This window comes from Lucilia sericata, unplaced genomic scaffold (genome assembly GCF_015586225.1).
Source record: "Lucilia sericata isolate MDLA Ls3-8-SP2 unplaced genomic scaffold, ASM1558622v1 Contig001728F_arrow, whole genome shotgun sequence".
In the NCBI taxonomy this organism is placed as follows: domain Eukaryota; kingdom Metazoa; phylum Arthropoda; class Insecta; order Diptera; family Calliphoridae; genus Lucilia; species Lucilia sericata.
Genome location: NW_023995633.1, coordinates 39,875 through 55,666, shown reverse-complemented (window position 1 = coordinate 55,666; position 15,792 = coordinate 39,875). Strand labels below are relative to the sequence as shown.

General features: G+C 25.5%; 1 protein-coding gene across 1 annotated transcript; it reads right to left on the bottom strand.

Annotated features, from left to right (window-relative positions):
- Positions 1 to 1,239: 1,239 nt before the first annotated feature.
- On the bottom strand, positions 1,240 to 8,929 carry LOC119612536 (arylsulfatase B; the record flags this gene model as incomplete). The annotated part of the gene is made up of 7 exons (XM_037968345.1): positions 8,879 to 8,929; positions 4,917 to 5,256; positions 2,917 to 3,076; positions 2,618 to 2,844; positions 2,308 to 2,563; positions 2,093 to 2,250; positions 1,240 to 2,028 (listed from the first exon to the last, which is right to left on the bottom strand). Coding segments are annotated over exons 2-7 (1,779 nt in total), but the record flags the coding sequence as incomplete, so codon positions are not given.
- Positions 8,930 to 15,792: the final 6,863 nt, after the last annotated feature.

Below are 15,792 nucleotides of genomic sequence, written 5' to 3'. Positions count from 1 at the left end.
GACTAGACTATAGACTAGACTATAGACTAGACTATAGACTAGACTATAGACTAGACTATAGACTAGACTATAGACTAGACTATAGACTAGACTATAGACTAGACTATAGACTAGACTATAGACTAGACTATAGACTAGACTATAGACTAGACTATAGACTAGACTATAGACTAGACTATAGACTAGACTATAGACTAGACTATAGACTAGATTATAGACTAGACTATAGACTAGACTATAGACTAGACTATAGACTAGACTATAGACTAGACTATAGACTAGACTATAGACTTGACTATAGACTAGACTAAAGACTAGACTATAGACTAGACTATAGACTAGACTATAGACTAGACTATAGACTAGACTATAGACTAGACTATAGACTAGACTATAGACTAGACTATAGACTAGACTATAGACTATGACTATAGACTAGACCTATAGACTAGACTATAGACTAGACTATAGACTAGACTATAGACTAGACTAGACTAGACTATAGACTTGACTATAGACTAGAATATAGACTAGACTATAGACTAGACTATAGACTAGACTATAAACTAGACTATAGACTAGACTATAGACTAGACTATAAACTAGACTATAAGCTAGACTTCTCTGCTTTTGAAGAACTACTTACTTCACCCCTTATCTGTCTTGTTACTTGTCACACATTATGTTAAATTTGTTTTAATTTTGAAAAAATATTTAAAAAGAGCCTATAAATTCACAAAATTCACTGTAAATTCTTGCAAAAATAAACGGAATTTTTTAAAAACAAAATTATATTAAAGTATTATACATAATTTGTTCATATATATATTAATTAAGTTGTCATTTGTTCTTAAAATATTATTTTTTTCACTTACACATATATACATATTTATAGTAGATATACTTTATTTGTTATATCGTCTAAGTAAAATTTTTGTTAAAACTTTTTTTTGCATGTCTTGTTTGCTATTCAAAAAATTCATTTTCATTTTTTATAAAATTTAAAATAAAATAAAAAAAAAATTAATTGTTTTTAGTATTAAGTTTTAAGTTAAGAAATTCAACATAAAAAATAGTTTTTAATATTAATTGTTATTTTGAAAATAAAAAAAAAAACAAATTTCTATAAAGAAAAATTTATTAAAACCAATTTTATTTTAAAAAATTTTAAATAAAAAATATCACATTTTTTGGAAAAAGTAAATACAAAAATTTTTAGAAAATTAAACTTAATATAAAAGTTAAAAGTAAAATATTACAGGCAATTGCTGGAATCTTCCCCGCTTTTGAGGTGTCGGGAGTGCCATACCACCACTGCCAATTGCCCTGGAATCTTAAGGGATTACATCTGGCATCCGGGAAAGGTATTCTAGCGGTAGGTGTTAAGCCTAAGCGATACTCCTTGACTTCCTGAGCCAAAATTTCCACTTGCAAAGGATATAAATTGGCCAGATTATAACGTTCACAGGGATCTTTTTCAATATCGAAATAACAAGGGGCCTTGAGCGGTTGACATTTGTATATGTCCTTAGTATAATCCTCACTATTTAAGGGACATGTATGGGTGGATTGTTGTCTTAAATTTTGGATTAACTCTTTGCTTACACTTTGATCCCCTAGTGTTTGTTGAACTAAAGAATTTAATATATTTTCTTCATAATTTTTACTTAAAGGATCCATTTCATCTTGGTTAATATCCCCCAGCCAGGTGTCATATTTCCCTTCGAAGGAAGAACCATTAACATATTTTAGATTTCCTTTCATATAAGAACTGTAGCCGAAAATGTCATCATAAACATGCAAAAGTCTTCGAGGTTGGGATTCTTGAGCCTCACTTAAGGCGGGCCAAAGATTAATGCCATCTAAATTGAGATCTTCCGGTAGGGAAATATTGGCCGCAGCAGCCAAGGTGGGTAACCAATCAATGGCGTGTGATACTTGATTACTAACATAATTCTTTTGCTTTAGAAGCGGACTCCAGATTAGGGCCGCCGAACGTATGCCTCCCTCCCAGGGGGACTCTTTTTGCTAAAGGGAAAAGAAAACAACACTTTGGAAAAAAGTTTTATTAATGAAAATTGTTTAGACTTACCCCCCTAAAAGGATAATTTGAACCCATGTTACCATGAATACCCACCGTGGGGGCTCCATTATCGGAATATAATAGTATTATAGTATTATCTAAAATGCCCTTATCGGCCAAGGCCTTGACGGTCAAACCTACACTTTGATCCAAACGTGATAACATGGCTGGAACGCGGAAAAACATTATATAAACCCCTATATATTGTTAAATAAAACCCTTACCCGCATAGGCCCTTCTCTGGGGATCGGAGATGTAATCGAACTTCTCCAGTTCTTCCTCAGGAGCCTCCATGGGATTATCTTCATTTCCCGTATGAACCGCTAAATGGCTCATTAGTAAAAATAGAGGCTTTTCAACATTATGATTCCTTATAACATGTACCGCTTCTCGGGTAAACAAATCGGTGGCATAGATGCCCGACAATTCAGGGCAAGGTTCTAAATCTCGACGCATATCCAAACCGGAATAATTGCGGTTCTATAAACCAGCAAAATTAGACTAATAAAACTTGATTTCAGTTCCTTTACTTACCAACATCTTCAACGTATGATCATAGTAACCTATATAGCCCGAATAATAACCCAAATGATGATCAAAACCCCGATACAGAGGAGTCATTTCTTTGCGATAGAAACCCAAATGCCATTTACCCACTAAATAAGTAGAGTAGCCAGAATCACGGAATAACTCAGGCATTAAACGTTGATTCAAAGGAAGACCCCAGGGTTCATCGTTGACAATAACAAAATGATGCATACCTTTACAAAACAAAATGGGTCAATATGGACCTTAAAGTGAAATCGAAATCTGTCGTAATTTGTTTATATTACCTGTATGTATGGGATATTTCCCAGTTAATAAAGTCGACCTAGAGGGTGTACACAAATTGGGCACATAGTTTCTATTCAATATAATGCCATTATAGGCCAAGGCATCGATGTTGGGCGTTACCACCTGATTAGAGCCATGAAAGCTGACATCATTGAAGCCCTTTGGGCGTGGAAATTTAAATAAGAATATAGGTTTCAATAAGAGACATATTGCATTTTAAAGTTTTTGAATGAATTTGTTATAATTTAAAAAAAAATTCATGGTTACTTTTTCAAGTAACCGATTACTTCTATTAGGTAAACGCTCAAATAAACATACAATTTAGCTTAAACAGATTCTTTACCCAATTTTATTTTTTTAAGATTTTTGATGGTTACTTAAAAAAATAAGCGATTACTTTAAACGAGTAACCACTTCTTTCTTATAAATAACCATTTAAAGAAACATTAAATTGTATAAAAACACAAATTTAGATTCAAAACATACATTTTCCAAGATTTTTGATGGTTACTTTAAAAAGTAACCGTTTACTTTTAACGAATAATCGCTTATTTTCAATAAGTAACTACACAAATTAAACTATAATTCAAGCCTAAAGATAATTTTTAACAAAAAACAAGTAATATTACTAAAATTTTGATGGTTACTTTTAAAAATAACCGATTACTTTTTTTGATAACCATTTAATTTACACAAGTTTATTGAAAATTTGTACTATTTTTAAGGTTATTTACAAAAATAACAAAATAGACTAAAATATCAAATATTTTTTTAAAAAAGTAACCGATTAATTTTTCTAAGTAACCGCTTTCTACACAGAATTTCTTAAAAAACTAATAAAAATATTAATTTTATTTATAAAACTAGGTATATCATTCAAATATAAAAGAGTTTTTAAAAAGTAACCGATTACTTTTCTTAAGTAATCGATTGTTTTTAGAAACTTTTGGAAAATTACTTTTTGTAAGTAACCGGGTTTTTGCTTAATTCTTTATGAAACATTACTTTTTTATTTTATTTACTTTTATTTATTAACAATTTGGAAAATAAAGCATTTTTGAAAAAAGTAACCGATTACTTTTTGTAAGTAATCGGTTTTTGGTGCACAAATTTATATAAAAATCAATATAGTTTTTAATTTTATTGTTAAAAAAATATATTTTTATAAAAAATTGTGATTTTAGAAAAAAGTATTCGGTTACTTTATATAAGTAACCGGTTTTTATTAAAAAAAATTTATAAAAATCCTTATAGTTTTTTATGCTGTTAACAAAAATGTGTATTTCTTTTAAGTATTTAAGATTTTTGAAAAAAAGTAATCGGTTACTTTTTATAAAAAATCCGTAGTTTTTTATTTTATTTAGAAAACAGGTATATTTCTTCAAAATAATTTCGAGTTTAAAAAAGGAATCGGTTACTTTTTGTAAGTAACCGGTTTTTTTTTGCATAAAAATTTTATATAAATCGACCTAGAATTCTATTTTATTAGCAAAAATATATATTATTTTGAAAATAAGCCTTTTCTGAAAAAAGTAATCGGTTACTTTTATAAGTAACCGGTTATTTTATAAAATTTTATTACAAATTAATCGTAACTTTTATTTTATTACGAAAAAGAAGTTTTAATTTAAAAAATTTGCGATTTGAGAAAAAAGTAATCGGTTACTTTTTATAAGTAACCGGTTTTTTTAATAAAATTTTCTTAAAAATAAGTCAAAATTTTCATTTTATTAATAAAAATTAGTAATCTTTTAAATATTAGAAATATTTAAAAAAAAGTAACCGGTTACTTTTGATTAATAACCGTTTATTTTCAAAATTTTGGTGGAAATTATATTTAATTTTAAATTTAATTAATAAAAATGGATAATTTGTTGAATTTTTATTGATTTTTTTAAAAAAGTAACCGATTACTTTTAATTAGTAACCAGTTTTTAAGTTGTTTGTGTAAACACTATTAAAGCTTTTTTGTTGAAAAAAAGCTTTTTTTCATACTTACCATATCATCTATTAAAATAATAACAATATGGGGTTTTTCACTTTGCTGGCGAAGCTTTCTCACTTGAGGATAATCACCACTAAAAGCAGCATCAGCTGCTGCTATACACCTTACCAAAGGTGAGTTAAAATATAATATAAATCGAAGATAAATTGTTAACAAATACCAATAACAGACATGACGACGCATGGTGGTGATGATGATGATGATTATAATAATACTGACGACGTTGTATAGTGGTCTCGTCTACAAGTTCAAGTTCATTAAAACGGGGGTTTTACCACGCACTAGTCTGGTTGTTAAGATATAAAGAAACCGGTACTATTTGTAGCGTAAAGGACTACAAAACAAAACAAAAATGGTTTTTGGTTGTTTTTTCTCAGAATTTAGAATGAAATCGAACGGGTTTTTTGCTGGATAAAAAGCAAAAGTTTGGTTTTTTTATGATTTATTTTTAAAATAGAGGAAATGTACCACAATCTTTTAAGAGTATTTGTGTTTTTGTTGTTAAATCATGTCAATTGTTAATTTGGGTTAAACATTATCTATATGATGGGTACTAAACTTCTTTATTTTATGAACTAATTATCAAAATTTGAAACATGCGTCTGGTGTTTAGGATCTTTTTATCATTGAAGCCATAAAGATTTCATATGAAAGTTGTTCAATAACCGACTACTTGTCAAACGAAAATCTCAAGTTCAAGGTTTCCCCTAGAATCTCAACTTTAATCTATCCCGCCCAAGTTTATGCGCAACAATTAAGTGTTCACACTTCCAATCATTTTACAGCATCTAACAAAACAATTAATTTCCTCCCTCTCATTTTTATAAACTTCTAAAGATTTCATTGCAACAACATTGAAGTTTTTCATCTGGTAAACGCTTGTTTTCTATGGTTACTTATTAACAATTTAAGGTTAAGGTGTTTAAACAAAAAAAGCTCTATTGCAAGTTCTTTAAGCTGATTTTGATTGATAAGAAGTGTGAGTTGAGAAAACAAAACTTCAGTCGTGTCCAATAGAATTCACGTTTTTCTAAGATTATTTTCATTAATTTTTTAACAAATAGTTTGCACTTAAATTACTTTAATTAAATACAATTTATATGTTGTTGTATTAAGACAAATGAAATTTATTTTAATTCACATTAAAACAGGTCATGATTTTCATGTTTACATAAAAAATATAGAAATGGTACTAACAGGGAGTTAAACATACAAAATAATGACGAAATTTTGATTAGAATTGCAAAATATGAAAATTTTTATTAAAAAAACGTAAAACTGTAAAAAGTAATCGGTTACCTTTTGAAAGTAACCGCATGAAAATCCAATTTTTCATTAATATTTCCATTAAAAATCAGGTTTAAAGTTCAGTTATAAAAAATTTAAACTTATTTAATCCTTCTTAACCAAAAGTAACCGGTTACTTTTTAAAGTAACCATACAAAAAATTAAGTTTTTGTTAAATATTTCTATTAATAAATTGATTTAAACAGCAATTACACAAATTAAAACTAGTATTCAAAAATTGTTTAAACTTTTAATTATTATTTGTCAAAAGTAACCGGTTACTTTTTGTAAGTAACCGCTTAAAAATCAATATTATCTTTCATATTTGTTTTTAAAAAGAGTTTCAAAGTTAAATTGAAAAAAAATTCCCCCTTTTTAAGCATTATTTTCCAAAGGTAAGCGGTTACTTTTATTACTAAATGCCTCAAAAACTTTTTGTAAGTAGTCGTTTAGTTTGAAAGTAACCGCATGAAAATCCAATTTTTCATGAATATTTCAACTAAAAATTAGCTTTAACGTTCAATTATAGAAGATTTAAACTTATTTAATCCTTCTTTACCAAAAGTAACCGGTTACTTTTGAAAGTAACCATACACAGGTCTAGTTTTTCTTAAATATTTTTATTAATAAATCGGTTTAAACATCAATTAATTCGGTTTATTGTCACATTACAACAATTTTTCACACTTTTAATCATTATTTGTCAAAAGTAACCGGTTACTTTTCGCAAGTAACCGCATTTTTTAAGCATTATTTTACAGAAGTAACCGGTTACTTTTATTACTAAATGCCTCAAATACTTTTAAAAGTGTTACCACAACAAAATAATTTGTTAAAAGTCTAATTGCAATAATATTTAATTGTTTTACTTAATATTTATCAAAAGTAACCGGTTACTTTTGAAAGTAACCATACAAAAATCAAGTTTTTTTATATATATTTATTAATAAATCGGTTTAAACATCAATTAAACAAATTAAAACTAGTATTTAACAATTTTTTTACACTTTTAATCATTACTTGTCAAAAGTAACCGGTTACTATTTGCAAGTAATCGCATAAAAATCTAGCTTTTCTTTCATATTTTTATTTAAAAATAGCTTTAAAGTTAAATTAAGAAAAATTTCCCCTTTTTAAGCATTATTTTACAAAAGTAACCGGTTACTTTTATTACTAAATGCCTCAAATACTTTTAAAAGTGTTACCACAACAAAATAATTTGCTTAGAAGTCTAATTACAATAATATTTAACTGTTTTAATTAGTATTTACCAAAAGTAACCGGTTACTTTTAAAAGTAATCGTGGAATTTTTGAACTTAAACTGTTTGTTTTAATAACTTTAATGCAAAATTAATAATTTTAAACCTAAAGTATCAACATTTTCTTTTAAAAAGAAAAAAATGTAAAAAGTAATCGGTTACTTTGAAAAGTAACCGTTCATTTTAATGCAGAAATTATGTTCCTATTGCAATTTTTATTAAAATAACTTGATTTAAAGTTGAGATATGAAAAAACTATTACAAATTTTCAGATCTAACAAAAAAGCAAACGATTACTTTTAAAAGTAACCATTAATTTTTTTTGCCAAAAATTAACTTAAAAGCTAATTTTTGTTTAAAATAATAGATTTCAATGCAAACTACATACAAATTTTGTAAATTTTTGTCAAAATATACAAAAGTAACCGGTTACTTTTATCAATTAATGGTTACATTTAAGTCAGAATATGTTTTTATATAGCTACAAACCGAATATTTTTAATGGTAAGCTAAAAATATTAAAAATTTTCTTAAAAAAACTCAAGTAATCGTTAATTTTTTCAAAAGTAACCATTAGATTTATTAGGAAAATGTACTTTTTAATAAGTTATAAATGTTGCTGGACCCTTTTTAATCTAAAACCCTTTAATAATATCTCAATTTTAAGCGATTACTTTAAAAAGTAACCGATTACTTTTCTAAAATAACCGTTTCATTTACGAATAAATGATAACTTCCCAGTAAAAACAATTTTCTTTAAACGAAATTGTAAAAATTTTAGCAATTTTGTAACTTTTAAACTGAAAGTAACCGATTACTTTTTTAAGTAACCATTAGGTTTTTGGAAAATGTTCATTTTATAGATTTTTATCTACTGGTTATGTCTATTTGGCTTTAAGAAAGCTATACAATTTTAAAAAAATAGACTGTTAGTCTTCAAGTAACCGATTACTTTTCTTATAAAACTTACAATAATAAGAAATTTTGTTATTTTATCTTTTCCATAAACAACTACTTTCGTTGTTTAAAGAAAGGGTTTAAAAAGTGTTAAATGGGTTAGGTAACCCTTAATCTAATTATTTTTATTTTCACTTTATGTTTTTGGCAATAAAAATGAGTTAAATAATTTAATGTTTAGTTTTTAAATTAAATTTAAACTTTTAAACATAACTACATATTTATGTAATTATAAAATGGTTTTATTTTAATACATTTATTAAATATTAATTTCACTAAACTTGTTTCTTTTATTATTAATACTTTTGCGTAAGTTTACTTTTAGCAAAGTTAACGTTTAATTTTGTTAAACAATTATTTTATCATCCCCATCGGTCACACTCAATTTGTGGTACAAAATCTCTTATTTTTCAATAATTCATATATTTTTATCATTTTTTCTTAAAACTTACTTTATCCTTTTTTATTTATTATTCGTAAACTCTTTAATATTTTATTAAGAAATCACTTTTATTTTAAAATTTTTTCTTTAATTTTTTACTAAAACCAAAACGATCCTTCTTGGTTGCTTAGCTAACAGCAACTAACTGCTGTAAACACCAACCCCAACATTTTAACTGTTAAACAAAATGTTAAATCAAAACAACAGTCTGTTCATACAACAGCCAATGTTAACAGTACCAACTTAACAGCGAGCAACAAGTGTTGTTTTGGCTGCAGTTGTAAAAATGGTTAACAAAAACAAGTTGTATTGCGAAAACAGCAGAAAAACAACAACAACACAGCATAAACAAAAACTAAGAAGTTGTATGGAGGGGTAGAGAGAAAATGTAAACAACAATGGTTTATGAATGAATAAACGTTTTGATAAGAAGCGAGAAAAAGAGAGTGAGGAAAAGTACGAAGAATGTGTAAATAATTAAGTGTTTAAAAAGCTCACAGTGGGTAGATCGAAAGAAATTTGGTAAAAATATAACTAACTAACTAACTAACTAACTAACTAACTAACTAACTACCTAACTAACTAACTAACTAACTAACTAACTAACTAACTAACTAACTAACTAACTAACTAACTACTAACTACTAACTAACTAACTAACTAACTAACTAACTAACTAACTAACTAACTACTAACTAACTAACTAACTAACTAACTAACTAACTAACTAACTAACTAACTAACTAACTAACTACTAACTACTAACTAACTAACTAACTAACTAACTAACTAACTAACTAACTAACTAACTAACTAACTAACTAACTAACTAACTAACTAACTAACTAACTAACTAACTACTAACTAACTAACTAACTAACTAACTAACTAACTAACTAACTAACTAACTAACTAACTAACTAACTAACTAACTAACTAACTAACTAACTAACTAACTAACTAACTAACTAACTAACTAACTAACTAACTAACTAACTAACTAACTAACTAACTACTAACTAACTAACTAACTAACTAACTAACTAACTAACTAACTAACTAACTAACTAACTACTAACTAACTAATAACTAACTAACTAACTAACTAACTAACTAACTAACTAACTAACTAACTAACTAACTAACTAACTAACTAACTAACTAACTAACTAACTAACTAACTAACTAACTAACTACTACTAACTAACTAACTAACTACTACTAACTAACTAACTAACTACTAACTAACTAACTAACTAACTAACTAACTAACTAACTAACTAACTAACTACTAACTACTAACTAACTAACTAACTAACTAACTAACTACTAACTAACTAACTAACTAACTAACTAACTAACTAACTAACTAACTAACTAACTAACTAACTAACTAACTAACTAACTAACTAACTAACTAACTAACTAACTAACTAACTAACTAACTAACTAACTACTAACTAACTAACTAACTAACTAACTAACTAACTAACTAACTAACTAACTAACTAACTAACTAACTAACTAACTAACTAACTAACTAACTAACTAACTAACTAACTAACTACTACTAACTAACTAACTAACTAACTAACTAACTAACTAACTAACTAACTAACTAACTAACTAACTAATAACAACTAACTAACTTAAAAATTTGATTTTAGTAAAAAAAAAAATGGTTTTGTAAAAATGTAATACTGATTTTTAGTTAAAAGGTGGATTTTGAATGACAGATTATTAGTAAAAATATCGAACTTTTGAACAAAAGTCAGTTATTTTTTTTAATTTTCCTTCGTTATAAATTAATTTTTCCATACAAATTTGTTATAATTGAAACTTGCCATAAAAAAAATCCTGTTATGCTATACAAAAACTGGTATAGGTACTGAAAGTTTTTCCTATAAAAGTTGTTACCACATAATATTTTCTATATAAAATAGGGTTATACTTCTAAGGAAAGGAAAGAAAAAGCTATTATTTTCTATAGAAAAATACTGTTATACTCTTAATACTTTAAATTTTTTTAGAAAAGGAGTTAAGCTATAAATTTTCTATTTAAAATTTTATAATTAAATTTGTTTATAGAAAAAACCTGATATAGTTGATTTTTAATAAGAAAAACCATTGTACATACAATTTTCTATAGAAAGAATAGATCATATGCCAAGGTTTTCATATAATTTTTTTTTTTTTAAGAAAAAACATTTTACTATTTGCCACACTGTAGTTAAGGTTTTTATAAAATATCTAACAATTCTATATATTTAATATGTTGTTTATAAATTAACCAAATTTTTCATACTTCCTAACCACTGTGCTTGTGGCAGTATACATCTTAACTAATCAGACGCCTTGCAGTAGGAGTTTGTGTTTTTTTGTCTTTAATAAATTAGTTTAAATAGAACTTACCTTTTTTCAAAATACATATTAACAATTGCTTGTAGAATACACTTTTCTTTAAAAATTTCTATAATTTTCTTTAATTTCTTATTTGGCCACCTGGCGAACGACACTTTAAAACGGAAACCAAAATATTTGGCCAAAAATTTGCTTAACATTTTGCTATACACTTTTTATTAACAATAATAAACTTTTAATATGAATTAAACCATAAATAAACAGCTTTCTTAAATAAATTTCTTTAAATTTAAGAAACTTTTTTTATATTTAAAAGATTTTATTTTAATTTTTTAATAATTTTCTTTTTTTTTCACTCCAAAAAAAACACACGAAACAAATGAAATCCTCGAAGAAACTGAATAAAAACCAATAATAAATAACAAGTGTTGCCGTTTGGTTAAGCTAGAGTTATTATAACAAGAAAAATATAAAATTTTGTTTGTATTGCAGTCAATGGCCACACTTATCATAGATCTTTTCTCTTTTGTCCTGCTTTATTTACTCTTTACTCTTAAAATTGTTTTTGTTTTTTATGGCAACAAAACAACTCTTTCATTAGTTTCTAATTGGTTTTCGTAGAGTGCGTGTCGTGGTAAAAGGAATTCAATAGAAAGTTTAAGAAAATTAAGAAAAATTTTTGAAAAAAGTGTTTTGTTTTATAAAATAATATTAAAATATTGTTATTAATTAATAAAGTTATAAAATTATAGCTTAAATATGTAAAGAAAAGTTATTAAATTATTAGAAATCATGCAAAGAGTAGTTGTGAAAAAAAATGTCAGAAAAAAAAGAAATTCCTTTCGTTTTCGTTGCTAAAATGGTGGCCTGATAGTGGGCCACACAAAAAATAAGTGTTTTTTGTTTAATTAATCAATAATTTGTTGTTTTATAATTGTTAATAAATAAAAAAGTGTTTGTTTTTGTGAATAAAATTAAAAACCTGCAAGAATTTATATGTAAATGACCGGCCGGCAGTTTGCAACAGGTATGTATGTACCTAATAATTTGTTGTTTTTTTTTTTGGTGAAAAGCAAAAACAAAGTTATTGTATTGTTGTTGTTTTTAAGCCGGCAATTGTCGCCTGATTTTAGTATGTATCTATCTGCTTTAAATTTAGTGTTTTTGTTGTTGATCCGTGGGGGTTTTGTGTGGCAGAGTTTGGAAAGTGCATGGTTTTTATGTTGATGGACTGTTTTTGTTGTTATTGCTAGCAGTGTTATTGTTGTTTGTTTTAGTAAAGAGGATTTGTTATTGTAGTATAAGCAGAACGTCATTGATACATTTGAAAGCAATTTGTTGTTGTTGGGTTGTTGGGTATTGTATGATGAAGTGTGGGAATTGAAGATGAAACTTTGATTTTGGAGTTATGCTTTTGTTGTTGCTTTATTTGGTTTCTAGCGGTGTTTTTGTTGTTGGTAGTTTTATAAAAGATGAAAAGGAAAATTGCAATTGTTGTTTGTGATACATATGTTTGTTTTAAGCAGTTTGTTATTGTTTTGCTTGGTTTTGTGTGGGTGTCAGGCAGGGTTGGATAAAGCAGTTTTTAATTGATATCAAAATAATATTAAATAAGTAAAGTTTTTCTTGAAAATAAAACTGTTATACGAAGCTATTAAAAACTGTTATAACAAATATATTACCTTTAAAATATAAAAATTTCCTCAAATTTCTTATGAAAAATGAAACATTCTACAACAAAACTGTTAAGCACAAAATTTTCTTTAGACATAACTGTTATACTTGAACAAATTCGTATAAAAAACTGTTATACCAATTGTTTTCGAACATAATTCTTTTAAATAAACTGTTATACTTGAATACTCTTGTATAAAAACTTTTCTGAAATAATATTTCTTAAGAAATAACTGTTATACTTAAATTTTTTATACAAAAAACTGTTATAAAATGTTATACTCTAAAAATTTTAATAACCAAACTATTTCCCATCATGTTTATTGTAGAAAATTTTAGACTATTGATAGAGAAAACTGTTATACTCGGAATTTTGTACTGAAGAAAACTGTTAGAAACAAAATTATCTTTGATAAAAACAGTTATACGGAAAATTTTGAAGAGAAGAAACTGTTATATTTAAATTTTTTGTGGGAAAAACTGTTATACTGACCAGTTCTTTAACAAAAACTGATATTCTAGCAATTTGCTATAATATCATATAATATAAACATTTTTGATAGAGGAAACTGTTATATTTAAATGTTTTGTAGGAAAAACTTTTAAACTGATCATTTCTTTAGGTAAACCTGTTATAGGTACTTCAAATTTGTTAAAGAAAACATTTTATAAAATAATTTTTTTTAAGGAAAAACTGTTATACTTAACATTTCTTTAGAGAAAATCGAATATTCTTAAAAAATTTTTATAGAAAACTAAAACTTTTGGATAGTAGAAACTATAGAACTAACCGTTGTTTAGTAAAAACTGACAAACTTCCAATATTCTATAGAAAATTTGTTATACAATATAAAAATTTTTGATAGAAGAAACTGTTATATTTAAAATTTTTGTAGGAGAAACTGTTATACTGATAATTTCTTTAGGTAAACCTGTTATACTTCAAATTTTTTAAAGAAAAAATTTTATAAAAGAAGTTTTTTTAAGGAAAAACTGTTATACTTAACATTTCTTTAGAGAAAATCTAATATTCTTAAAAAATTTCTATAGAAAACTAAAAATTTTGGATAGTAGAAACTATAAAACTAACCGTTGTTTAGTAAAAACTGACAAACTTCCAATATTCTATAGAAAATTTGTTATACAATATAAAAATTTTTGATAGAAGGAACTGTTATATATAAATTTTTTGTAGAGGAAACTGTTATACTGATAATTTTTTAGGTAAACCTAATATACTATAAATTTTCTATAAATTTTTTTTTTTTTTAAAGAAGTTTTTATTAAGAAAAAACTCTTATACTGACTATTTCATTAGAAAAAAACTAATATTCTTCAAAATTTTCTATAGAACAATTTGTATGCAGTAAATAAATGAAATAGAAAGAAAACTGTTATACACATAAAATTCTTTAGTGAAAACTGTTATACAAAAAATTATAAACAGTTATACTATTATTTTTTGAATTAAAACCTGTTATGCTGACCAATTCGTAAGAAAAACCTTTTGAACTTAATGTTTCTATTGAAAAAATGTGTTATACTGAAAATAATAATGGAAAATAATTATTACACAGAAATTTTTTATGGAAAATTATAAAGAAAACTCTTATACTGTGTTTTTATGAAGATAACAATATTATCTTTTGTGAAGAAAACTTTTATAATCAGTTAATCCTTAAGATATTAATTAATTTAAAGGAAAACTGTTATACTTGATTTTTTTATAGAATTTTTTTAATGCTATCTTTTTTAGAAAAAAATAACTGTTATATTGAAAATTTTATATTTCATATTTAATACTATACTGAAAATTTTTTGTGAAAAAATTTTTATACTTGAAGTTTTTTAAAGATGAATAAAATTCATAAATTTTATTAAAAACTTGTTAGAAACACATTTCATTACACAATTTTGCAAAAATACAACTTTTTATAACAAATGCAGTTTATCCAAATATTTGCGTTAATCATACAAACAATTCTCGACAAAAAGTTTAAAAAAGGAGTAGAACGAGTTTAAAATTTCTAAACGATATGAAGCAAATGGGAAATGTTTATAAGGCTGGAATTTTCCACAAATATTTTTTGCTCCTAAGATATATAGTTTTATGTTTTTTTAATCCACAAACGTACTCCCAGAAATCGATTTGAACACTTTTATAACACCTTTTTATTTTTATTGAATCTAATTTTTTCTTAATTAATTTGATTCTTTATATATTTTTCTCAACCCACCATCTGTTAAAGTGATTTACCCTTTTAACATTGACTTCTATATGAATTCTTACAAAAAATTATAAAAAAAAGCGAGGTTCTATTTAAACAATTCCATCTGTCTAAAAGCAGGTATTGTTTGAAATTAAATTAAGCGTAAAATTAGAAGAACGTTTAAGTAAACAATGACAAATTTGCATTAAAGTAAAACCAGTATGTCTAAAAAGAACTAGTGACGTTTCTTTAAAAAAAATATATACATATATTTTTTCAATACCGACATTGAACTTACATTAATTTTAACACAAATTGAGTTTTTATTTTTTTTAATGGTAAAATTTACACTGATAACTTAAAAATACATTATGAAATTGCTGAAGATGTGAACACTTTAACTTGCAGTAGCTGTTTAGTTAAAGCAATTGTTACACATTTCAATTAAAATGTGTTTTTTAGTCAACAATTACCTTAATGACAAGAAGATTCTCGCTGCTTGTTTTGTGGAATTAATTAAAACATGTTTTGTGATAAATCTTACTTATCAGAGTGTTAGAGTGAAATACTTTTGTAATTGAAAATGTGAGAGTGTATAATTTTAAAATGTAATCAATTGTTGTTCTCAATAAATTTCCAATAAAAAAAGCTTTTTGCTAAAAAAGTTCATCAATATGTA